At 42.6% G+C, this 24368-nt stretch overlaps 2 protein-coding genes across 2 annotated transcripts; both read right to left on the bottom strand.

Annotated features, from left to right (window-relative positions):
- Window positions 1-644: 644 nt before the first annotated feature.
- erbb3b (erb-b2 receptor tyrosine kinase 3b) lies at window positions 645-15566 on the bottom strand. Its single transcript, XM_029505845.1, has 28 exons — window positions 15297-15566; window positions 12853-13007; window positions 12498-12684; window positions 11986-12111; window positions 11815-11877; window positions 11512-11630; window positions 11005-11146; window positions 10804-10917; window positions 10600-10717; window positions 10444-10517; window positions 10057-10147; window positions 9385-9587; window positions 8972-9104; window positions 8767-8860; window positions 5520-5677; window positions 5372-5428; window positions 5006-5147; window positions 4781-4900; window positions 4591-4689; window positions 4270-4455; window positions 4018-4173; window positions 3809-3884; window positions 3544-3690; window positions 3352-3449; window positions 2710-2886; window positions 2535-2606; window positions 2073-2364; window positions 645-1925 (listed from the first exon to the last, which is right to left on the bottom strand). The coding sequence occupies exons 1-28, from the start codon at window positions 15373-15375 to the stop codon at window positions 1021-1023; spliced, it is 4383 nt and encodes a 1460-aa protein (XP_029361705.1). The 5' UTR covers window positions 15376-15566; the 3' UTR covers window positions 645-1020.
- A 2575-nt stretch (window positions 15567-18141) lies between these two features.
- Window positions 18142-22570, bottom strand: arf3a (ADP-ribosylation factor 3a). The gene is made up of 5 exons (XM_029505776.1): window positions 22509-22570; window positions 21449-21631; window positions 21233-21343; window positions 20731-20855; window positions 18142-20620 (listed from the first exon to the last, which is right to left on the bottom strand). The coding sequence occupies exons 2-5, from the start codon at window positions 21594-21596 to the stop codon at window positions 20459-20461; spliced, it is 546 nt and encodes a 181-aa protein (XP_029361636.1). The 5' UTR covers window positions 21597-21631; window positions 22509-22570; the 3' UTR covers window positions 18142-20458.
- Window positions 22571-24368: the final 1798 nt, after the last annotated feature.

Below are 24368 nucleotides of genomic sequence, written 5' to 3'. Positions count from 1 at the left end.
CGGCCAGGCGCTGACAGTACAGAAAAATCCGCCAAAGGCTGACAGTAAACCGACCGGGAACGTAAAAATATTTGTCGATTTTACTTTTAAAAAAGGACACAAATAATTGTTTAATCTTATGTTAATTAAGTGATCGATTAAGCTCTCTCTGACTGTTTATCCTAATACCTTTACCTAATAAATATTACTGACATCTACAAATCATACAAATGCAAATCACAAATAAACTAGAAACTTTCAATGGTGGAAAGTTAGAAAGTATCCAAAATATAATAAATTAATGCAATAAAGCGGACAGAATTTTTACAAATATATCGACTTCTAGCATTTCCATATTTTATTTTCTATACGTTACTAGCATTAGGTTACTCGCGCTTTCCTCGTTTTACCAAACAAAAACGGAAAAACGAGGAAGTAAAACTCTCACTCCTCTGATCATCTTTGATCTGTTTCCTCACCAAATCGCGCGCGAGTGCGTTAGTGTTGCGTTTACGTGCCTCCATCTCATTCTCCGCTATTCAGCGTCATTATGACTGTGCTAAAGCAGGTGGGCGCTTCATGTTTGCTTTTATTAGACAAATAAACACATGAGAAAAATTCGTGACTTAATTTTCATTCAAATTTTAATTTTTGATTTTATGCTCACACAAGACAATGTATATAAATCACAAATGACTGGCCCATTGCAAAAAGAAAGAAAGAAACAAACAAAAAAAAATATTTATGTCATAATTTATGTACAAAAAGACTGCATATCAGAAATGGGATTTTATCAAATTGCAGTAATTACTGTAACAGTGTGGCATGGGATGTAAATGAATGTATAGTCCAGGTTCACTCCATATTTTGCCTCTATAGTGTTTGTCCGTTAACATTCATTTACTGTGTGACCTAAAGGTGCACTCATTTTACTACTTTTATCTTTGAGCTTTTGTTGGATGCTGGAACAACATGGGGAAAAAAAGATGGTAAAAACCAAAAGCGTTGGTTTTTACTGAGTCTCTGTCCCTGTTCACATTATTAGGTGCGTACAGCATCCGGCTTGACGAGCAGTCTGCTGTACCAGTAGTCTGGGTTGTCAAATGATGTGTTGCTGCCAGGTTCCCCCATGCCAGCACACACCTTGATGTATCCCCCGATCCCCCCATCTCTGCCGCTGCCCAGCTCCTCAGAAACAGCTCTCCCCTTTGATGGGACGTTCTGGTAGTCAGCCTGCTCCAAACCACTCAGCACCTCTCCAAGTCTGGTCATCTCCTCATACTCCACCTTTTCTCCGACAACCTTGGGCACATCTGGCCTGGGCATGACCGTAACACTCAAATTCCCCCAATGTGTGGGTTGTTTATTTGTGTTGTGGTACTTCTGATCTTCCTCTTCCCCTGAATGCTCTTTTTTCAACACCTCCACTATTTGGTCTGTGTCATCTGTATTTGCTTCATTCTTTGCAGATGTTTGACTCCCACGTCTCTCCCATGTCGGATGCTCTCCCTCCTTTGAGTCAGAACGCCTGATATCCATGTATTCATACCTGCCTTGCCCTTGGACTGCCTTTTCTGCATCTTCTGCAGCTTCACTCACTGTCTCAGAGTCTCCATGGAGTTGATAATTCTCTGAGGCGTCGCTCTCCTCTGTTCTCTCACAATTCACACTGACTTGTTTACTCCTTACAGCTAAGATTGGTGGAGGTGTTTCCATTTCTGCTGCAGCTTCAAAAGGTAATGAAGCCATTAAGGTCCGACTGGGTAAAGGTGAGGTTTTACTGTACAATGCCCCTGAAGGCACCACTGCCTTTGATGTGACACTTCTGGCGGAGCATGGGGAAGATTCTTTGCTCATGATTTCATACTCCAGGGAAGGATTTATCCCAAGAGACAGATTACTCTTCAGTCTTGAGTTTCTTCGGCCAGAATGAGAAACTCTAGAGACTACAAGGGATGAAGAATAAGTAGAAAGAAGGTAAGAGAAGAAACCTTAAGTATATTTTGCTTACGGCATAATTGATCGGATAGTTTCAAAACACGTCAAATAATGGGACAATTGAGCATACTCCCATTTCAGGGATGAAAATGTACCTCTCTCTGGAGTGCCAGGCAACCCAGGTAGGACATAGCCATAATGGTCCACCTCTTCCTCCTCGTCTGCCATCCACACCTTGTAAGATGATGGACTTGATGCAGTTGACAGCTTCCTGTGTTGGCTGATGGATAAATGAGGATTACCCCTCTCTGAGCCAAACCTGGGCCTGTGAAGACCCCCAGTCTGCAAACCTTCCTCACAGAGCTCGGCCTCTACGCCACTCTCCCCGACCTCTGACCTCTCTGGCAATGTCCGCACCGAGCTCAGACGAGACCTCTGAAACCACAGCTGAGACAGAAGAGCAAAGACTTAGAATGATGCAGCAATTCTGTTTGCTGTTGGCAAAAGTTAAATGAGAACTATGATTGGAGAGAAGCTGTTGAGAGTTACAGCCGCTTTATCACCAGTCGTTTTACTGAGTGGGAATGTGTTTGTTTGCATGTTTGAGTCTGTCCCACCTGGCGGATGCTGTCCACAGGGCTGGGAGTCATTGGCTGATATCCAATAGGTCCAGCGTGGGAGGTTCCACTCTACAAATCAGGAAAAAAAAATGTGCCATGTGCAGTTTAGTCATCTCAGATTTTTTTAGGATGCTGCTAAAGTAGACTAAATTGAGCTTTTTTTTTCCATTACCCTGCAAGAATTAATCCTTGAACGTGACAAACTCCAAGATGGAGAGTGTTGAAGAGGAGGAGTAGCGAATCCGTCCTCCAGTCCCACCTCATCTTGGTCTTCTAAGTCAGCATCCAGAAGTCCTCGCTCCGATTCTCTTCGATGGATTTCCACTGAAGCTGCTTCTTCTCCTTCCAACTACAGAATGAGATTGTAGTCCAGGGTTTGCTTCCAAATTACTTCAGTATTATGATCCCACATAATTTTGGACTCACAAGTCACAGCTGTATTTCTTAAAATTTCATTACTGCGATACATTTATTTTAGTTATTATTTGTATTTTCCATGCCCAACATATGAAGCATTTATTAAGTATGACTCTTTGTTATAGATTAAACTATCAAACAGTACATGTTTTTAAAGATGATTCATTTCTTGGACCATTGGTCAATCAGCAGAAATTTCCAAGTATTTCAATAAGTAATAGCTTGATTCATTTTTAATTCAAAAATACCAAACATCCTGGGTTCAGCTTCTCGGATGTGGGGATTTTGGTTAGGATATGAATCTTCAATTCTAGATTGCTGGATATTTTTTTTTTAGTTTGACCATTGGTCAGTCAGAGGCAGCTTTTTAAAGGTGTGACAATGCATTTTCCCTCACCTTAATGACAAGGTATCTAGGTGGGTCTCTTGCCATACGAGTAAAATCACTGGCCAGCTCTTTGAAGGTCGGCCTGATGTTTTCATCAATCATCCAACCTGAAGAGAAGAAGTTAAATTATCCTGGTCAAATGATCATATATATGCCTTTGTGCATAATAGTGCAAGGGGTGCAGTGCTTTGTCACATTTACATTTGACCATGACCATGTAGACGTCTATGGTACAGATGTGGGGCTGTGACAAACGTTCGCCCTTCTCCAGCAGACTCGGTACTTCCTGAGGCTGCACAGATGCGTATGGCTCTGCCCCGAATGACATCATCTCCCACACTGTCACCCCTGTCCAGGAAAAAGGATGGCACATTATCATCATTTTCACTGATTACACATTGCAAGAAGTATGTTGAATTTATTAGTACTAACTGTCTAACGCTACACACACTCACACACCGCTTACCATAACTCCAGACATCACTTTGATGAGTATATCTTCGAAACAAGATACTTTCAAGTGCCATCCATTTTATGGGTGTCTGTATTAGGAGATAGGTTTTAGACAATTCAAGAGGAGTTCCAGTTTGAACATGTGGAAGACACACTGAAAACTCTTAAAACTGTATTTTCAACAATTCAAAGTGCATCTCAAAACAAATGTGTCAAAACGACCTTGGTGTCAGTGTAGACATATTTCTTGTCATCAGGATAAAGGAGGTCAGCCACACCATAATCAGAGATCTGGACCTGGTAGTCATTCTTCAGCAGGATGTTACGAGCAGCCAGGTTCCTGTGAACCATGCAGTGTTCCTCCAGGTAGTACATACCCTGACACACAAAAATGTTTACCCTTCAGAGAAACTCTGATAGCGTATGCATGACAATTTACTGCAAAAATAAATCTGTAATTAGAGCTGCACTCACTTTGGCAATCTGCACGCACCAGTTGAGCAGGCGCTGAGGGTCCAGGCTGTTCTTGTGCTGCCTGATGTGCTCCAGTAAGGACCCCTGTGAACTGAGCTGGGTCACCAGTTGCAGACTGGCGCCTGGACATATGCCCAGCAGTCTCACAATGTAGGGATGGTCCAGGCTGCCCATAGACAGCATATGCTACACAGCAAGCAAGATGACATACCAACATGTTCTTTTTGTGATATTGTGATATTTTGTGGTATTCACCTTCTATCTCTATAACTACTTTTGGAGAGATATTTTTTCAGGAGTGCGTGAAGGCCTGATACTCACGTCAGTGATCTCAGTGAAGGTCTGTCGACCTGAACTATCCTGGATGGTTTTAATGGCCACAGGGATCTTCACTGTCTCTCCCTCCGGTGTCCAGAATCCCTAAAAGACAAATTAAACGTGTTGCTGGAGTCACACCAGTTTAGTTTTCCGACTAAACTTATGAAACCAGAGCTATGAGTTTATTAACCACCTTGTGCACTGTGGCAAAAACACCTGAGCCTAGGGATTTGATCTTTTTCAGCTCCAAGGGTCTCAGGATTCGGGCATGAACCTTGGTACCTTTCTCTCCAGGACCAAGTGGTTCAAAGCACTGCCAAAGAACAACAGTTATTCACATATGATTAAGCAATCTAAGAAATAAAAAGAAAATAAAAATCAATCCGGGGGGGGGGTGGTATAAGCTCTAAAGTCTCACCTCCCCACTCTCCAGGTATCGCCGCATGGCTCTCTTACGACGGATGGCGAGGCCTCGGTGGTAGAGCACACCCAGGAAAAACAACACCAGGCAGAAGATCAATCCAGCTGGCACACCTAAAGCTATACCTGTGATCTGACCGCTGCAGAATGAAAGAGAAAGTGTCAAAAACGGATTTATTACAATTATGACACATGTTATTTTATACCCTTGTATTTTCACTTAAACTTCATTAATTAAATGTCTGAACATTGTTTCTATAATGCATCAAGTGGTGAGATGGCATCAGCATCCCACAGTGAGTTATGAAGGTCACACGCATTGAAACATTGTGTTTTATATTTGCCAGCAGAGGGCAATACTCACCTGCTAACTGCCAGTCTGGCGGTCCCTAAACAGTCATTAATTCCTGGGCCCAGGCATCTGAAACAGGCAGACATCATTATCTGAATAACTGTGACACATGGACCGAAGCTTATGGAAATACATGGCTACACTTTGAGCCTGGTCTCACCCCTGTGTGCAGGTGTGGTGACACGGTTCACAGTGACTCTCCCTGTTGGGGTATTTGAAGATCAACCCCTTCTGTCCATCATTAACTCCAGTGGGACAGGAGGACATGCAGTAAGGACCATCACGGAGGTTGGCACATGCCACACACTCATCTGCCCCCTAACAGAGACAGAGAGCGGAAGAAAGAAAGACAAATACTGAAAGTTTTAGAACAGACTGAGAATATCTATGTATAACCTTTTTTGTAATATAATCCAATGTTGCATGTCCAAAAGTCAGATTTCTCAATCAAGAAAACAACAGCAACAGAGTTTTTGGATGGAAACTGTCACAAGGGCATCAAACGTTTTCAACTTTATTCACTTATATAGTGGGTATAGTGGCAAAACCCTAAACTACCCTATAAATTGGATGCCACTTGGTCCTCGTTTGTAACACTGGTTCAGTTCTGATTCTCTACTCCCTCTCCCCCATTTCCCATCTCTCTTCAAGCTGTGCTAATCAAGCCACAAAGGGCAAAATAAAGAAATAAAGAAATATATGGGAGTAATTTTCAGTTTACTTTTAACACCAGGTGATTAGCAATGACGCCTAAACATTATCAGACAAAGCTAACACTGGGTATTAATTCATGTCACCTGACTGAATATATTTCAGGTTGTGAGTAAGAACAGCATGGGGGAGATTTCTTCAGAGCCACATGGAGAATATGCCTGTAAAAATATTGACCATTATTTGAATCATATAAAAATATAAAAATATAAAACCAAAGGTCCTTCAAACCAGGTTTCATAAAATAAATCTCATTTTACATTCTTTCCTTTCAAATGAAATGTCCTCATTTCAAACATATGAAAGATAGATCTCATCTCCAAAGTAAAAGAAAAAGTCAACATTAATAGGGAAAGCAGTATATTGGTCACACAAGTAACACAAATAAGCTTATGTGGCCTAAAATCACTGAAAACCCTTTATCACATGAAACTACATAAACATAACAACCTTCATAAGTAGTACTGTAAACTTGTGAGATTAAACACATCAAGTATTTTCTGTTTTGTTTTTTTTCTTTTTGAACAGTGCCCATACAAATATGCATAACAGTCTCTTACAGGAACAAAACAGTCCATATCTGTTGTGTGTGTGTGTGGGAGGGGTATTTCACAGCTGCGCAGGTCGACAAACAAAGCGTCCTTAATGAGCGGGAAATGAGTCACATGTCCCAGCAGCTACTGCACGAGCAGCATCCAGCCTTTGGTTGCGTTGAGGCAGCACTTGATAAACCTGTCCTGACGCTCTCCGTAGCAGCGGAATTGAGGGGCAAGCAGGGGCAGCCTGTCCAGGGACAGGTGGTTGCCGATACCACAGGTGACTAGGCGATCATAGTGAACTACCTTTGGTCCAGCCAGGGAATATCTCAAATCCAGCAACTTGCATGAGAGTCCCTGGCTATATGAAGAGATAACTTTGAAAGGCCCGGTCCAGTTTGGATCAAGTGTCTTTCTCTGTGTGGTGAGCTCATCTATCCACACAAGATCTCCACATTCATATGGTTTGTATTCACCTTTAAGTCTCTGTTTCTTATGGTGATAGCAACAGCTATGAACACTGTGTCAAGCTGTTTCACCTGATCAGTGCCAACAGAGTCACATTAGCAGGGAGACCAGGCCCTCTGCCATGAGCAGGAAAATAAGTTGAGTGTCCAGTGCTGGACTGTGTGGTGGAGTTAAGTGAGAGAACTCCTCCTGGCAGACAGTGATTTTATTTGCAACCATTCTGATAAATGAGTTTAGCTAACTGTTGTTTCAAAGCCAGTGACATTGCCTCTGTACTAAGAATGAATGGCTGGTGAAAGGCAGACACTGAATCTGGATCGGTACGTAGATCAGTAACGATGTATGCGATGAACGAATGACGTCAGCGTCTCAACTCTCCTAGTACGTGCCTCTACTGTCGTTGGACCTCTAAATTTCATTGCTGAACTTTTTCAGAAAGTGTCTCTGCCATTGTCTGCATTTTTCGTAGCTCGTCTGAAGAGGCAGAGTTAACCCCCAGAGACGCGGAGAAGGCATGGAGGTGAGACAGCAGTCTGTGTCTGTGAAAAACATTGCAGGGTGTTTGGGTTTCAAAACATCCTGCTGCATGCTGAGCATCTTCAGTCTGTACTGCAGCAAACACAGGAAGCGCCTCATCAGACAGGTGAGTGAATGTGTTCGCATAACTCCGGACTGACGACAAATAAGCAGTTTGTCCAACTGCACTCTTTAAATGTATCCTTTACAGCCGTGTAGGGATCTTTAGTCGCATCAGGCAGCAGCGCCAAGGTGGCACCAACATATCCAAACTGACTCCATCACAATCTGCAGCGCCTTCACAGCCACTTGCATCTGCACCGTGTGGTTAAATCCTTTCCGTCCCCAATGAGCACATGAGGAAAAATCCCCTACCATGTATTACCATTGGTTGACGGTGGATGGAAAGGCGGTTTATTTCAGTTACTCCCCATAGTTCATCCTCCAGATGAAAAAATAAATTAAATCACTGTCCTCTTTGAACCTGGCAGGCCCGCTTTAATGTCACAGCATCCGGAGCAGCAGCACCTTTACCTCACTGTCCCCTGCAAAGGACAAGTTAGCAAGCAGCGTAAACCCAGTAGGATGCAGTCTGCCTGTCTGACTTCTTGGAGATTAAACACAAATATGTGCAATAGTTTGTTGTTTCTGTAGATTTTTGGAGCCCCAACACACCAGGCGGGTGCCTGGCTCAGCATTAGCTCGTAGTTGGAGCAGGAAAAGTCCTGTCGCTGTGGCCCTTTGTTCATCTCCAGCAAAACTTTTCATCCACACATCCAGCGGCGAAAATATTTCACCTAAATTCATATATTAATATAATTCGTGTCTAACTTGACAATGCGGTATATCACTCCGCCCAAATATGAACTACTGAAAGCATGAGACAAACGGCATACTAAAAAGCAGCTCCCCAAATGAATTAACAATATAAAGAATATACTAATCAAATCCTCAACCAGTATTCAAATCATATACAATATCAAAGCAATAACAAAATCGTTTCCTTTGGACCATTTTAATAAAAACAAATCTCAGCTCACATTAAAGCAACATACGAGTGCAGATATTTTTTAAACGGTGAGTTGCACCCTCCACAAAGTAATGAGTGGCCAAATACTCAAATACATTAATATGAAGGCCCTGAACTTCTGTGTTTTTATTAATTGAAATTATTACCTGTCCAGTGCAGCTGACTTTCCCTTGCTGAAGTTTACACTCTGGATGACAGGCAACACATTTGCCATCAGGGCCTGCAAACTCCCTTGGGTATCTGAGGGCACAGGTAAAAAAAAAAAAAAAAAAAAAATACTGTTAAGCTACAGGGATATATCCACAACACAAATATAAGCAAACACAAGAACGTCAGCCCATTTCTACTCACCCTGTGTAAAAACTGCAGCTGCCCACACATGTGCCATCTCGGCTGTAGTCCCTACAGGAGAGACACTGGTCGGGCCCTGGGCCCCAGCAGCCTGAGTCTGAGCACAATGGGTCACACACATTGCCCGCTGCAACTGCACAAACAACAATATGAGAAACATCATCAAGTGCTCAATGCAACAATGACTTTCCATGATTTTTCCTGTTTACTCAAACAAACTGAATGGAAAAATACAAGGAGATAATTAGTAATTGTATTTTCGACCACATTATGAGTAATATAGAGAACCTAATGAAAGCCATTGATTGGTTAATGGCAGACATGTGTACCAAAATTGTTCACTTTGAAAACATGAAAAATTCAGTTGGAAGATTGGAGAGTTTTTTATCTGCCACATCCCGAGCCAGCCTCACCACAATCTGCCAGCGGCCTATTGTTGTTGAGGATGTTGACTCGAACTCTACGGCCTCTGAACAGCTGCGTCCAGTTTACAGTGTGGTGGTAACAAAGGTTGGCGTTCTGACTGATGTACACGCTGCCATCACTGATCTCCCGGAGGGAGCGCAGACCCAGTGAGGTAATAGTGGAGATGCGCATCACCATCAGAGAAAAGCGCCTTCGATGGTTGGAGATAAAAGAAGAGAAAACAATGTGCAAGTTAGCTGGAGAAGCTTTTTTCAATTGCACTTTCTGAAAATTCTGTTTTATCTGAAATGACAAGCTGGCGTTTGGATGTTGGCTTTAGTGCTGTGGTGATCTCTTCCTCTCCCCCCCCCCCCCCCCCCCCCCCCCCACACACACACCCTAACCCTAACCTCTTGGAGATAGCCTGAGGCATAAAGTCCGTGCTTCAAACACGATTCTGTTCATTGTGCTATAATTTAAACCATGAATAGTTTCAGTGCTGTTTAAACCTTTGCTCTTTCTGTGCGAAGATAAGATGGGTTGACTAATTTCTTATTTCTAGTAACTTTATTGCATTTCTCTGAATTTTGCTTCCCCTCAGCAATGTCTGACTGCCACACACAGGCAACATGCTTATCATTTTCACTCTAACATAGACATGTTGTGTGCACAAGCCTTACTTGTAGAGCGACCTCCCCTGGATAGTAGTGAGACTTGAAAAAACAGACAGATCATTCAGTTCTTTGGGCCACGACTGGATGTTTAGAATATCTGAATATAAAACACATCAATAATAATAAAGCACAATTTAAGGAGTGTATATATATATATAAATATATATATATGTGGTAACATAATATGGCATGAATCCAGTGTTTTGCAGGAGAAAGGAATAGCAATGTATTAAAGACTTAAATCATATTTCTAAAAATCTGTCTGAAATCTAAATGTATACTGAATGAACTATTTGAATGCTAAAATTATAAGAGACTATTTTGTATTTAAGTCTGCTAAAATGCACGAAAAAGGAACAAAATCCATACCAAAAATCCTTATTGCACACAAACCTGTAATTTCTCGGACAGTGCGGAACACCTCCAGCTTTTTGGCGTCCAGAGGTGGGATCTTTTTAAAGGCATCTCTGTAAAAAGTAAAAGCACAATATTAACTTGACGGCATATGTCGCTGTAGACCCTGATTCATCAAGCAGACCAGACAATTACCCAAGAATCCCCGTGACCAGAAAATGAAGGCTGCCCTGAATTTTGGTGCAGTTGATGAAACTGTCAATGTTGCTGGAGTCCACTGTCTGTCTGTGTTCAGCGCCCGTTCCTTCGCACACTACGGGGATGAATCCAAAAATATAACTGATTCTGATGATTGATAGAGCCAGTGTGAGGTCACACAAAGTCTGTGTTAGCGACCACCTTTTGGGCAGAGTCCACTGCAGAGCTCACACTGTCTCTGGCCTTCTCTCTCCACCTCCATCTTGTCTGGAGGGCATGCGCTCACACAGGAGCTTCCATCCACCACAAAATGGGCTGCAAGGAGAGAGATGAGAAACACTGAAAAATCTGACCCCGTATTTTCATAGAATACTAAGTTAGTGAGACACAGCGGCTACTCACTGGGGCACTGAGAGACACAGATGGATCCGTACTGATATTTCGCATTGGGGTTTGTCTCCATTTGAAAAGTCTGCTTGTTATAGATCAGAGTCTGGGGACACTGAGGTACACAAGCTCCGGAGTCGTTAAAATGACGACATGCCTGCGGTCATACACACACACGCACAAAAATGTCTTTACCAAACAACAAAGATGGAAAAGTTCAAAGGCACAAATCCACTACAGGTTGCTAAAATAGCAAAAACTTCCATATCACAGTATAATGCAGTACCGTATCACAAACCAACAGCTGCCTGAGAGGAGAGACAGTCAGACGGTAAGTGTGCATTTTGTAACTGATAAAATAAGAATGCAATCCACCAGTTAAGTATCAGTACTATAGAATCAGTTTTGATAGAAACATCAAATAGGATTTAAAAATCTGGTGACAAATCTGTTGGGATCAAATCCTTGATAACTTCAAATGTTTTTTCTTCTCCCTCATTGGGGCAGAGACAGAGCACTTACAAAGCAGTCTACGTCCAGAGGGCCTTTACATCCGGCTGCACACTCTATGTGACAGCAGTCCCTGGGGCTCGTCCCAAAACAGCGGCCATTACACTGTGGAGCGCACACCGTCTTAGTCACTGAGACACACAGGAGAGACGGGCTGAACAGAGGTCACCAATGTGCGTGTGTGTGTGTTGTGTCTTTGCGTGTGCATCTTCTTTTGTCGCTACGTATTTCTGTCTATGAAGAAAGGCTTTCAAAGAGAGAGATAGAGAAACAGAGAGGAGTGGTTAAATGGTAACAGAACAATTGGACACTCACAGATCTGACATTGGTCCTCATTTGGCCCCCAGCAGTAATCTCTACAAGATTTGTGGCATGGGCCTGAGAGAGAGAGCAGCGGGGAAACAGAGAGGAAGAGATGACTCATAAGTCAGATACAATCCAAAGGCAATTTGGGATATATGAAATTGGGCTATTCCCAACAAACACCTCTCTCTCCATTGTTATGGATGTCAATAGGAGCACTGTTGTCTCTGACAATATCTTGCCAGTATATCCAAGGTCCATAACTCAGGTACTTGTTGTTGATAATCTGCACACCTCCCTCAAGAATCTCTGTGAAAAAAATGGGTGTAGCATGATCCAAGTTAGAAACAGAAAACAGACAGAAGGTTCCCAACACTTTAGATTACAGTCCACAGGTTACAGGCTAAATATTTACCGCATTCTTGGGATTAAATTGCTATTGAATTAAATAGTAATTTAAATGAACATATTGTGATTATATAACATAGGTCTTAAATGAGATACAGACAGGGACAGTTTCTCTCTGACAGCATGTTTGGCTTTCAGATAGGTACTATATTATCCAACAAAACTGAACAACTTCCCATTATTACATCACATTATAAACATAGCTATGTTAGAGCTATAGCCGTAGCATCCTCATTTTGCATGCTAATGCTTTGTTCCCCAGCAATACGAACATAGTATATACTCACCTGTGAGATTTGCGAGGCCCAGTTGCCGCAGGCCGTTGGAGCCGTCTTTAGGGTAGTTGAAGAACACAGAGAGGGCAAAACGTCTTTCATACAGACTGTTTCCTCTGATGATCCGCAGTTGCCCTAAAGGAATCTCCTGAAAGTGATTCATAACAATGAGGACGTAGCCAGTCACCTCACGGATTCTCTGGAAAGAAGGAGAAGAGCAACAACTTGATATTAATAATAGCATGTAGCAAACAAGTGCATTATTTCTTTTTTTTTTTAAGTCCTTCAAGGCGGGATTTGACAAGCATTACATTTAAATACCTTGTACAATCAAAGCAAATGAAAGATGAGGAAGGTCAGTGTTTACCTTGAGGAAGGAGAAGTCCCAGTTGCTCTCAATCTGAGTGATCTCCAGGTTTCCCATGATGATCTCACAGCCATCATAGCGGTCCCTAATCAGGTTGTACTGGTGTTCTTGAGAGCCCGTGGAGCTCAGGTCATTCTGTGTACCAGGACACACCACTGAAACACAAGGAAGAAAGACACTTAACTATGTTTGAGGAAACTGAAGTGAAGGGTGGGTTCACATTTTCTTGAAGTCTGTCTCAAATTATTTCCATATGTCCATAAAGTGTGGACTCTGAGAGGGTTTTGGCCACCGTAATTATTCCATCTGTCCGTATTGGCCAAAAAGAAATCCGTTCTTAAAGTAATGTCAAGTAAGTAAAGGGGGACAAAATGCACATGCCTTATTTTGTGTAAAAATGATTGTTAACATATGGCAGAAGCTGATATAAGTTTTCTGAAGTCCCAGTTAATCAAATCAAGTATATTCCTTCCAGAGCAACAGTAACACAAAACAGGATTTTTGTACTAACTCAGCTTGCTTAAGCCTCATGATACCTTCAGGGCAACTTGGTCATTTTTTTAAAGCAGGAAAGGGATTCACACTGATGGTCTCTTTATGGATGGAAAACCTGCAACAAATAAAAACCCAACCTTGGGCATGCTGGTATTGTTTTAAGACAGACTTAAGAAAATGTGAGTCTGAATCCTCTGATGGCTGCTGAGAAGGAAAAGCAATCCATCTATCTAATCCCACAAACCTTCCTCATGTTGACTACTACCTTTCAGACATCCACTGATTTCCATTCATTGGAATAAAAATTAACAAAGTAGACTCTTTAAGCTTGTTTCATTCCTCATATTATTCGCTGTCTATATTCATTAACATATATAACATTATGCAGAGGCTTTTCAAATGAACCTTCCCTTCCGCTACAATGTTATCTTACTGTGAAGAAATGAATGACAACCAAGGAGGGAGATGAAGGTTACAAAAAAACGCATCCAAAAATATTGAACTGATTACCATATATTTGAATAACTGGGAAATAATTGAATCACGATAATTGTGTTAGTATACTCGTAGGATCCATTTAGGATGGAGAAATAAAGAATGTCTGACAGGCAGGGTTGCGTTGTTTCTGCAGTGTCCATGCTCTGGTATCTTCCTGCTGATGTGTGTTTGATGAGAGGCAGAGTAAAGCAAGCCGACTCTAACTACATGAAGCAGTAAAGGCCTGAGGCCGATGGAGAGGAGGCTGAGGGTCCAGGGAACGGGGCTTTACGCAGACAAAGTGGCTCATTGTGATCAAGCTATAAATGTGGTCAGTGTGTCCCAGTGAGTGAAGAGTGATGTAGTGACAGACAGTACTTCTGTGTGTGTGCATGTGCGTATGTGTGCGTCTGAGGGGTCTGCATTGCTGAGATCATGCCGAAAGACAATGGGCCATGTGTGAGTTGGACACTGTGGCAAAAAGAAGGGAAATATCGTGAACGGAAGGAGACATACACACCATCTCCTTCTGACCAACAAAAAAACCGTGGTGTTGGCCCTCTGTGTGCACCAGTTAGGCACCTGCAGCAGTAAACACATCATATGTCCTGTCCACACTGGGGATGTTCAACGGTATCAACCAGAATCTCGCTGCTTCACTAACCCGAAGTTGGCTACCTCCACAAACAATATTTGACTTGCTGCACGTGTTTTTATGGGGGGTATTGGAGAGTTTCATGCTGAGGGATAGTTAAAGCATAGCGACTATCCCCATGCACGCTTTCATCTAAACCTGGTCATGTTGAGGTAGCATGAAACTAATCTGGAAGAGCTGCAAGACAGATCTAACTATGAAAGGAACTAAAAACACACTCACATTCTACCTGCATGGGGCAAAACATGTGTGCTCGTTTTCAATCCAGAACAAAAGACAAAAAAAATAAAATAAAAATGGGGTGAATGGTTCGCTGTCATTACTGATAAAAAACCTGACCAGTTTTTGGTCCCCATGTTTCAGCAGGGTCACAAATAAGTGGTTTATACCACAGTTTTATGGAGTTACTCTGCTCAGTGACTCTTTACAAATGTGCACATTGCCGTGCAGGCAATTCACTCTCCACCAGGGGTTTAATGCTGCTATCATTCATCACTAGCAGCATAGAAAGAGGAGATAGATGGCTTTGTTAATGGTCTTGATTACAGCCCAGTACACAGAGCGGAAAAATGGCACTCAAGGAAAACAACAGAGTGAAATTTGTGTGATCTGACACAAAGGGAATGAGAAACCAGGGTTGACCAGTTTCAGTGCATTCATACCAGCAGCTGTGTGGTGCTTAGTGGCAACCGCCAACAAGTCAAAGTCAAACAAGAAAAATAAACAATTGAAATACTGAGCGAAGGTAACATGGGGAAACGAACCACTTCGCTATAATAACACATTTTCCTTGGTGTGTGATATGAAGTGATCCTACCTTCATGAGTTTGGGTCCGTGCTGTTTGTAGAGTCCATGTTAAGGTCACACACAGCAGAATCGCTGGACACTGGTTCATGTTGATGTTGAATCTATTTAGTGAGATAATGTCATATTATTAAGGTCTGGGTAGTCCTCCAAACAGCACAGAAAGTCCTCCACTGGAAGTGTAGATTTATTTCAATTCAAAAATCTATACAAGGAAAACATATATTTCTAGCCAAAACGTATTCAGGTTCAACGCTCCCCCTGCCCACCCCAGTGGAAAAAAATTAATCTGCAGTAAAAAATGAGAGAGAAAAGAAAATTCTCCTTTATGAGCTCGCACCACACATGGGTTGATAAGATTTTGCGCCACTTGCAACACTAGAAAAGGCGAAAACAAGCGGCACGTTATTTTGATTCTGGGTTTCCCCCTTGTATATAGGGAGACCTCTGATTGGTCAGGAGCCCGATTCATCCACCAATCACAGGTTGGTCCGTCATTTTTTTTTTTTCCACAAGCTGCAGGCTCAGTGTCAACAACGGAGCCTACTGCTTGTAAGAATAAAAAAACAAAAACAAAACAGAAGCTAGGTCTAGCAGATTTACGTTAAATAAAGAGTGAGGGATGAGAATTAAATGTATTATTTCTCACAAATGAACAGATTAGGTCCATGCATTTTTTATGAATGGATCATCACACTGGTGCTTTAATGCCAAATGAATTGCGGATGTTTGACCGTATTATTGGTAGCTGATAGTAGTAAACAGAACTGTGTATGTGCAACTTATAAGCGAACTCCATGCTGCCTATGTCTTCCTTTACGTGCAGTTATTTTGGTTTGGTGTTGTCAGCTGCTGCGTGTGGAAGCAGCGGCTGAGTGGCTGCACTGTTTTCCCTGTAAAGAGCAGTATTGTCCCCCCCCCCCCTCCCCCTCCAGGCCTGTCAACTGGTTAATCACCTCTTTGATGCGTATGTAGCAGCCTGTCACAATGGCCACATTGTCAGATGGTCAAGTGACTTCTGAACCCAAAACAAGAACATGTTTAATTTTGAGAAAATGGCTTTGGAGCGGTCAAGATTCCTGAAAACGAGGCTGTGAGTGAAAAGCAGACGACCCTCTAATGGATGAATATCCATGACTCCTTCACACCCTGCTAATGAGATTTTTAGAGAAAGATAGAGGGAGGTGTAGAGAGACGGAGTGAGAGAGAGAGCTGCACAGTTGGCTTGTTGCCATTTTATTTAGCAGTGGTCTATAATTATAATAGTGACGGTAATAATAGGAATAATAATGAGACCACTCAAACGCCATCATCTCAAATTTCTCTTTTTTTTTTCATTCAATATAAGAAGGCACAATGTGAAATATGAAGCTGTGTTATTTGTAACATGGCATTTACCTAAATATGTATTTTGTACATTAGCTCGTTCAGGGTGAATGAATTATGGTCCTCACTGATCAGTTCTCTGTCCAGCAGGAGGAGACAGAGTCTGAGCGTTGGTGCTCTGATAACAGAGTTTCTGCAGGACCTCAGCCAGCATTTGCACCTAAATAGCATTACTAATATTCTTTGACCCTAAACCTTTGGTGCAATGTGTATGCATAAAACAATTAGCTGCCACTAAACCACTCTCCTGTTAAATAGTAGAAAACTTTGCACGAGATAATCATTCCTCAATAAGTTGGAAGAAATTTCTACAGCGTCTTTTCCTCTTGCTCATAATATCCCAGATAAAGAGAAAATGTCACAGTGGGAGTGAAACAAGGGAGATTTTAAGCAAATGTTTTTTTGTGGTTGATTTTCACATTTCCAAAAGAGTTTGACTGTCAGGTCATGAAAAGTGATTTCCATAGAGGCCTGACGCTTCCATGGTTTCTGCGGAGCTTGGCACTTTCACGACGCCACCATGGCTTTAGCCTCGGCATCAGCCCTGGTGGCCCTGTCCCTTCCAAGACAAGCTGTGGGGGTGACTGCTGTGGCCTTTTGCAGTTGCCACTCCCTTCAGAGATTGATGAATTGATTGTGGGGCTGCTGCCAGTGTGTCTGTGCCCTGGGCGAAGGCGTCCCGGTTACGGGTGGGAATCCCAGCTATGGCATCTGCCCTGGGGTTACTATTGTAGCCGTCCTGCAGGGGGCCCTGGGGGCTGGTGGCCCCGGGAGCAGCTCTGACCCACATACTGCTGTCACACCCCTGGAGACACAGCAGCACTCTCCACTACATGGACCTCTGATTGGCTCAGATGAAATGACCCTCTGTGAAGTGCAGCTATTCCTCTGGGGAAACTACCTGATTGTGCCAGACTTCTTTTGATGACAGGAAAGGCCAAAAGAGAAAGGATACATACATCCGCATTGTTCCCACCTATTTGACCTGCTCTTTCCCTGCCCATGTCCATGACTACGTCTTTCGACAATCAAGCTTGTTATGTGTGCTGTTAATTAACCCGGTTTACTCTGGGATGGAAACTCACGATGAACTGTGTCCTGATCCTGCAGCTGTCCAAATTTTAAGTCCCAGTTCCCTCAGAAAAGTCGCTCAGTGTTAGTTTTGAATGTTTGACCTTTGCTGTGTAGCATCACGTAAGTGTGTTTGACAACGAACGGTTGTTTTCATCTTTTCGCATTTGTGGAAAGTTTACCTTAAAATCGGTTAATGGATTGAGTGACAGTGAAAGTAACTTGTGCTCTAACTGTTGTAAACAAACATGACAAAGAAATCTGAAACCTCCATTGCAAGTAAACACCTTGTGTCTATTCTTATTTATTACAATCATACATGTTTATAATTTAATTCAGAATATTGAATGAAGGGAAAGCGGTAGATGTACACCCTAATTTCTAACTATTCTATTTCGCTTTTTTGTTGAAAAACTGTATTAGACAAATTCTAACTTAAAGTAGAGTAACTTTTCTATCTTCCATAAAATGTACAGGATTCTCAGAATGGCTGGCATCTAAACAAGTATACAGATAATTTAGCACAAACATAAACTATAATTTTGTAATTGAATCAAATCATATCCAAAGGAAGTTGTTTTTTTCTTTTTTTCCCCCTTTATTGACCGATCGATATAGTGCCAGGAATCATCAAGTCATTCAACACCTTTGCACCAGTTTGCGTCGTTTCTATCTCCTCCTTTTGAAAACGTGTTAAAAGCTGGAATGTTGTGCAGTCTTGCTTTCTTTCATTTTTCTGGTTAAATTCTGCCAACCGTCACTGAAAGAGGGATGTTTAGCCACAACAGTACTGCACGTGCATCAGTGTTACAGATCACAGGTGAGATACTTGAATGTTGGGACATTCTGACATACAAACCTGTTATCAAAGAGAAATGAACCAATGGCAATGTAAGGCCACAAAAACAATGTTTACACCGAATTGAATGTAATAGAGGGCACGTCACACACACAAGCTGCTGTCAGTTACACACGTCTGCCAACACACGGGACCCAATATCTACAGGTGTATCAACAACACTTTCAATTTGACCGCAAATATCATGATATACTTTTCTTGTTACATAAACATATATACAGTAGCGCTGACATAGAAAAGCATGCTTTTGCATATTAGAAGGTTGTTTGGTAAACTTTACAATAAATCCATAACATTTATAAGTACAGCATTGTTCCAACCAGCAGCAGTATTTTAGACTAACAAAGATAGTCTGAGGAAACGGCCTATTATAATTCACTTTTATTACATATCTTGTACAATATTAACATGCCTTATAATGCTATCATCCTCCCTCTTATTGTTTTCAAATTATCTGATTTGGGAACACTCATAAAGACACAACTGATCTAGTTAGCAAATTAAGAAAAAAACAACACTAAATTCACCATTTTCCCTTTGTTCCAAAATAAAGAAATACTTCATCCAAAAATACAAGAAAGAAAAACAGACATTACATTTTGTACAACAATGATGCATCTAATTATTTTGTGCAACATGGTACACAGAGATACGGTCAACACAAGAAACACATATGTCTCACTAATCAGGGATGGATGAATAAATCAATCTAATACGAACGAATACATCAACTGAAGGAACAGCTGCTTGGACAAACTGACTTCAAAGTAATAAACGTTCAAAATGATGTAAACTCTCTAATATTGCCAATCACATGCTCTGCTGCATCACTCTGCCAACCAGTTACAGGCCAATAGCTGCTTTTCTCTCCACGCCATGGAGTTGCCACTATGCTGGTTCTCTCAGCTATCACGCCTCGCTAATGCCAGACAAACTGTTTTAAACCTTACCAAAGCCAGAAAAGTCAACTAAAAACAGATCTTTATTTACAGCAGCAGCCTGCAGTAGTTCACAGCTCTTACAAGTCCACGTGCCAGGACTGGGATATCTCCATGTAGACTGGGAAACAGTAATATAGTGACTTGGAGGCTTTGCTTTTCACCAGCTTCCTTAGCAGTAAATGCACATTGCAATAAGAGAGAGAAAAGATATGATGCCCTTAGAGAACTAAATAAATAAACAAACTAGAATAAGTGATAGAATAACCAGTTTGTCAGCAGATTTTATATTTGAGAACATAAATTATATAGAAAAAAATAATTTACAGAATAACTGAACTTATTCTTTAAATAAATAAATTAAATTATCAATTAAGTTCTAAGATGCATAATAAGACATCTGCTTGGACAGGAAACTTTATGTTTATCCGAGTCTGTATTATTTTCAAACAATGAATAATACTCTGAGATAATAATAGTATTCCCACTATACTATTATGACATTCCTTATAATTTACATCAAGTAGCTGAGAAAAGGTTACTTCGTCTTTATGAGTCTAGATTCATAAAAGGTGATGGAGGTTAAAGGTCATGTATTGCGAAGTAGGGGAAAATAGATATGCCTTCACAGTAACATTATACAATTACAATCCAATATTTAAGTATTCAGCTTAGAGAATGTAAGTCATTTTGGTCACCTTCGACATCACGGGTTTCTTAATGATTAAAGACGCTCACAGCAGTTCCAAACAAATTAAATGAATAAATGTAAATAAAACAAAATAAAGGTATTCGGGCGGAGAAAGCCATTGAGAGTCACCCCCTGGGAGCTTTTCAGCACCGCCTCTCTGTGTAAACACCATGGATCCACTACCTGGAGCTGGCACCCAGGCTCTTCCCCGCTCTACCGACTCAACCTTTCACTTTTTGTTCTTCAGTTGGTTGGCCAGCCAGTCGAGGCCCTCATAGAGACCGTCACCACTGGTGGCACAGGTGGCCTGAATGTACCAGTTACGGTGGCGTAGGGAGTGAAGGCCCAGCTTGTCTGTGATCTCTGCAGCATTCATGGCGTTGGGCAGGTCCTGGACACAAATGCATGTCAAAGAATGTTGGTTGGTGTTTGGTCTACAGTTGGTAAGGAACAGGTGAGAAAGTAGAAAATGCGCAGGCTGAGATACAAATAGGTCCCTACCTGTTTGTTGGCGAAGACAAGAAGAACGGCGTCCCGCAGCTCGTCCTCAGCCAGCATCCTCATTAGTTCTTCCCGAGCTTCATTCACTCGCTCTCTGTCGTTGCTATCCACCACAAAAATCAAGCCTGTGAGGACAGACGAGAGCTCTAGTCTTGTTAAGGATAATAAAATAAAACCATCAGCTCCTCTATGCCAGAATCAGTTCCATCTCACTAACAATATGCTGATATCACGTTGTAAAAAAAAAACAAAACAAAACAAAAAACATATTGCTCCGTCGAGCCTTGTCACCGTTGAGGGCTTTCAGCATGACTAAGACAATAATAATTTGAAACAGTTGAAGGTTGTATGCAAATTACATCATCTGCAGTGTTAGTCAAATGTGCCCTCAGGTGCTGGGGGGGAGTGTGTGCTGCAGGATCTGCCACAGGACCGGAGAGGTTTTGTTTATGCCAACATGGCCGACTACTGCATCACCTGAAAGGCTGCTGGGACAGCTCACCCTGTGTGTTCTGAAAGTAGTGCCTCCACAGGGGACGGATCTTATCCTGACCACCCACGTCCCACACGGTGAAGCTGATGTTCTTGTACTCCACTGTCTCTACATTGAAACCTGAATAAAAAGCATATTAAAATCCAAATTGTTACATTACCCGGATGAACTCAGAGGCAGTCATTTACTATAAAACTATCATCAATAAATTCTTTCATCACACACCGATTGTCGGGATGGTGGTGACAATCTCCCCCAGTTTCAGCTTGTAGAGGATGGTGGTTTTCCCAGCAGCATCGAGCCCCACCATGAGAATCCTCATCTCCTTCTTGCCTATCAGGCTCTTCAGCAGGTTCCCAAAAATGTTCCCCATGATGACCGGCCGCTCTCAACTGAGCTGCAACAGAACTGTCACACAAAGAGTTGAAAAGACCACATCACAATTGAAAGACTTTTTTTTTATGTGCACAGTGAGACACAGAAGCCTTTCAACATTACTACTTCATTAGAGAGGGGTACTTCACACCTCGGCAGGCACCTGACCTAGGTAAAGATCTGTCGCTTTACACTTTGACAGCTCAGTGGGGAAACCAGCCGCCATTCTGGGTCTCAGGGATGTAGATCAGCTTTCATGTGGTGCAGAGTAACCACCTTTTCTGCTCTTTGCCTGCAGCAGACTGAAGCCCAGTGGAAAATAAACTGCTCTGACATTACATGTCACAAAGCTGCAGGTTTACGGTGTGAGCCAACTCTGCAGTGAACTGGTGCTGAGATGTATTTCATATTAAGGATATCAGCAAGTGCATAAGGAGAGAAAGAAATAACTGCCTGTGCCGGGGCTGATGAAGCATCCATCTTTCTCTGAATACCTCTGATGGATCATTCAGCTTCGTGTCCCTCCATTTATTCCCAACACTGCTGCTGCTGCTAGCTTAGCCTGTTACAGCTGCAGTGGCCGCTTCGCGAGCAGCTGTCATCGTGTGAAGACGCTGCTGCCCGCCATGAATGAGCCACATTAACGTGCCCACAGCCTGCTGAAATAAAGGTTAGCCAGCGGCAGTTTTAGCTGGTGTCTTCAGCAGTGAGGGAGGGGAGGGGAGGGGATCCTCCGGGTCAATTTGTGCGCTGTGATCCCCTCGCACAGTCACGACAAGCGCACCAGTCGGCCCGCTGACGTCGATTCACCGACAGGAGCCGGGATCCGTTCAAACAGCGACCCTGTCGCCATCTAACTCTCCTGCACATCTTTCTGCATTTTCTACGTTTGCATCTCATTCACACTTACCCGTCCACGGCAGGTAGGACACCAGCTGGATTCAGGCGAAGGGACCGGATGACAGTCTCGCGATGAACGCGGTCTGTGACAGCGCGTGTTCTCGCGGGAGTTGGCGCGTCGGGACCAGCTCTCACGTTTGTCCTGCCGGATGACTGGTCAGGAGCCAGCGGGCAGGTCTGAGATGTTGTATTTAGACAAGCTGAAATTGATCAAAAGCGAACTGCTTTAAGCCTAAATGATGTTCAGATGCGGTCGAAATCATTTAAGGCGTGATTCCCACACAATATCCCTTTAACCAAACACATATTGTATGTGTTAAAGTGTTATTTGTGTGCTCTTCACAGGGCCCTATTATGAAATGTAGCAGAAACTCTGCAGGCAAACACGCTTGAATAATTGAAACCGGAATCATCTTAATGAATTAGTAAATGGCTGGCTGTAATAGGATGCCAAGTGATACTTCCTGGCAGCAGCATCTCTGTGTGTCACAGATAATGAGGTGACAGGAGGCAAGAAAACATTGAAGGAATCAATATTCTAGCAGGTTACTAACCTTGGGTACAGATTTCATGCCTTTCAAAAGGTGAACCTGTACATTTATGCAGCTTTACAGGTGATCATACATTGGAATTGTAAAGGAACTTCACCTCCCTCTAAGGTGTGTGTTTCTCGCAACCAACCCTCCAATAAAACAACCCGTGACAAGCCCATGAACAGCCCCACAGCTGTAGGTGAATCCAGCATGTGTCTCTCTCTTCTCCTCTATCGCGTGTCAGTCAGTGGTCCCGTAATAGATGTGTTTATCAATTCAGTGGTGAAGGCAGAGGAATAAGGAGGGAAGCAGATGTTTGCAGCTGCAGACCAGATTACGGGGTGGAGTGCATGGTGGGGGAGCCTGCCGAGTTTGTGTGCGCTGGGAGTTTTGAGAGGGTTACAGCGGGCTCGGGTGGTGGCAGCAGAGGTGGGGTGGGGAGTTATGACTTAAAGGAGCCTTTCCTCTGAAGTGTCTGCCAGCCTGCACCCCAGCAAACACAATCACAAGTCTGGTTGGTTCTGCTAGCTGAACTAATGAGGGCCTGCGCGTCACAGGCAGGGGCTTTGATGTTCTGGGTAGCTGGCTCCTTGTGTTTTCTCTCCCGCTCTCCTTTTCTGCCTGTCCCACATCAAAAATGAAAGGGGAGTTGAGAAGCAGATGTTTTGAGGCATGTATTTATACAGTGTACACTTTATTCACCCCCTTCTCCACACCCCATTTTGTCATTTTCTTCTGCATCCCTGCAAAACATACAGCAAGTATCTATCTCTCTATATCCAACTAAATGCACTAAATCGCCTTACTTTATACATATAATCATCCTTTCAATCAAAGTGGGTAACTTTTATCTCTCCTAACTTCCTCTCTCTGCCCCCCTCTCTTTAATTTCAGCCCTGTCTGGTTGTCATTACTCGAGAGGGGGGGAGGTCAATGTGTTGCTATGCATGTGTCTGTGTCTGCAGCTATGAGGGGGAGAATGGGAAAGAGGGAGAGAGAAAGCAATCCCAGGCTGTCCACCAACCTCTGTCTCACACATGGGAGAAACAGTGACAGGAAATTCCCTTTTGCAGCAGCTCCAGGGTGAAATGATAAAGGAATAAAGAAATCCAAAACCAGAAATCCAGTCCCTTATCATTCCCTACCAGTCACTGTCTCCTCTTTATGCCAGCACTAAATACCAAACAGACAGAACAGTTAATTCAGCCACCGGCGCTACCATTCTTTGGGAGTCAAGGGATATTTACCTATATCCATACCAACAAAACTTAATTGGTATTAAATCCTATGTAGCAGGAGAGGTTCTCCCAGTGGATCCAAACTGGAGACAGATTGGA

Source organism: Echeneis naucrates, chromosome 7 (assembly GCF_900963305.1).
Source record: "Echeneis naucrates chromosome 7, fEcheNa1.1, whole genome shotgun sequence".
In the NCBI taxonomy this organism is placed as follows: domain Eukaryota; kingdom Metazoa; phylum Chordata; class Actinopteri; order Carangiformes; family Echeneidae; genus Echeneis; species Echeneis naucrates.
The sequence above is the reverse complement of the archived record's forward strand: the minus strand, read 5'-3'. Positions and strand labels throughout refer to the sequence as shown.

Bases quoted from the DNA above. Each gene is read 5' to 3' on its own strand.
- erbb3b (XM_029505845.1), bottom strand. From the start codon at position 15,375: ATGAACCAGTGTCCAGCGATTCTGCTGTGTGTGACCTTAACATGGACT. The intron at 12,685-12,852 runs GTAAACACTGAC...CCTTCTTTCCAG, and splicing joins GGGACTTCTCCTTCCTCAAG to AGAATCCGTGAGGTGACTGG. The intron at 12,112-12,497 runs GTGAGTATATAC...TTTTTTTCACAG, and splicing joins GGGCCTCGCAAATCTCACAG to AGATTCTTGAGGGAGGTGTG.
- arf3a (XM_029505776.1), bottom strand. From the start codon at position 21,596: ATGGGGAACATTTTTGGGAACCTGCTGAAGAGCCTGATAGGCAAGAAG. The intron at 20,856-21,232 runs GTGAGCTGTCCC...CTGTCCTCACAG, and splicing joins CTACTTTCAGAACACACAGG to GCTTGATTTTTGTGGTGGAT. The intron at 20,621-20,730 runs GTAGGGACCTAT...ATTTGTGTCCAG, and splicing joins TTGTCTTCGCCAACAAACAG to GACCTGCCCAACGCCATGAA.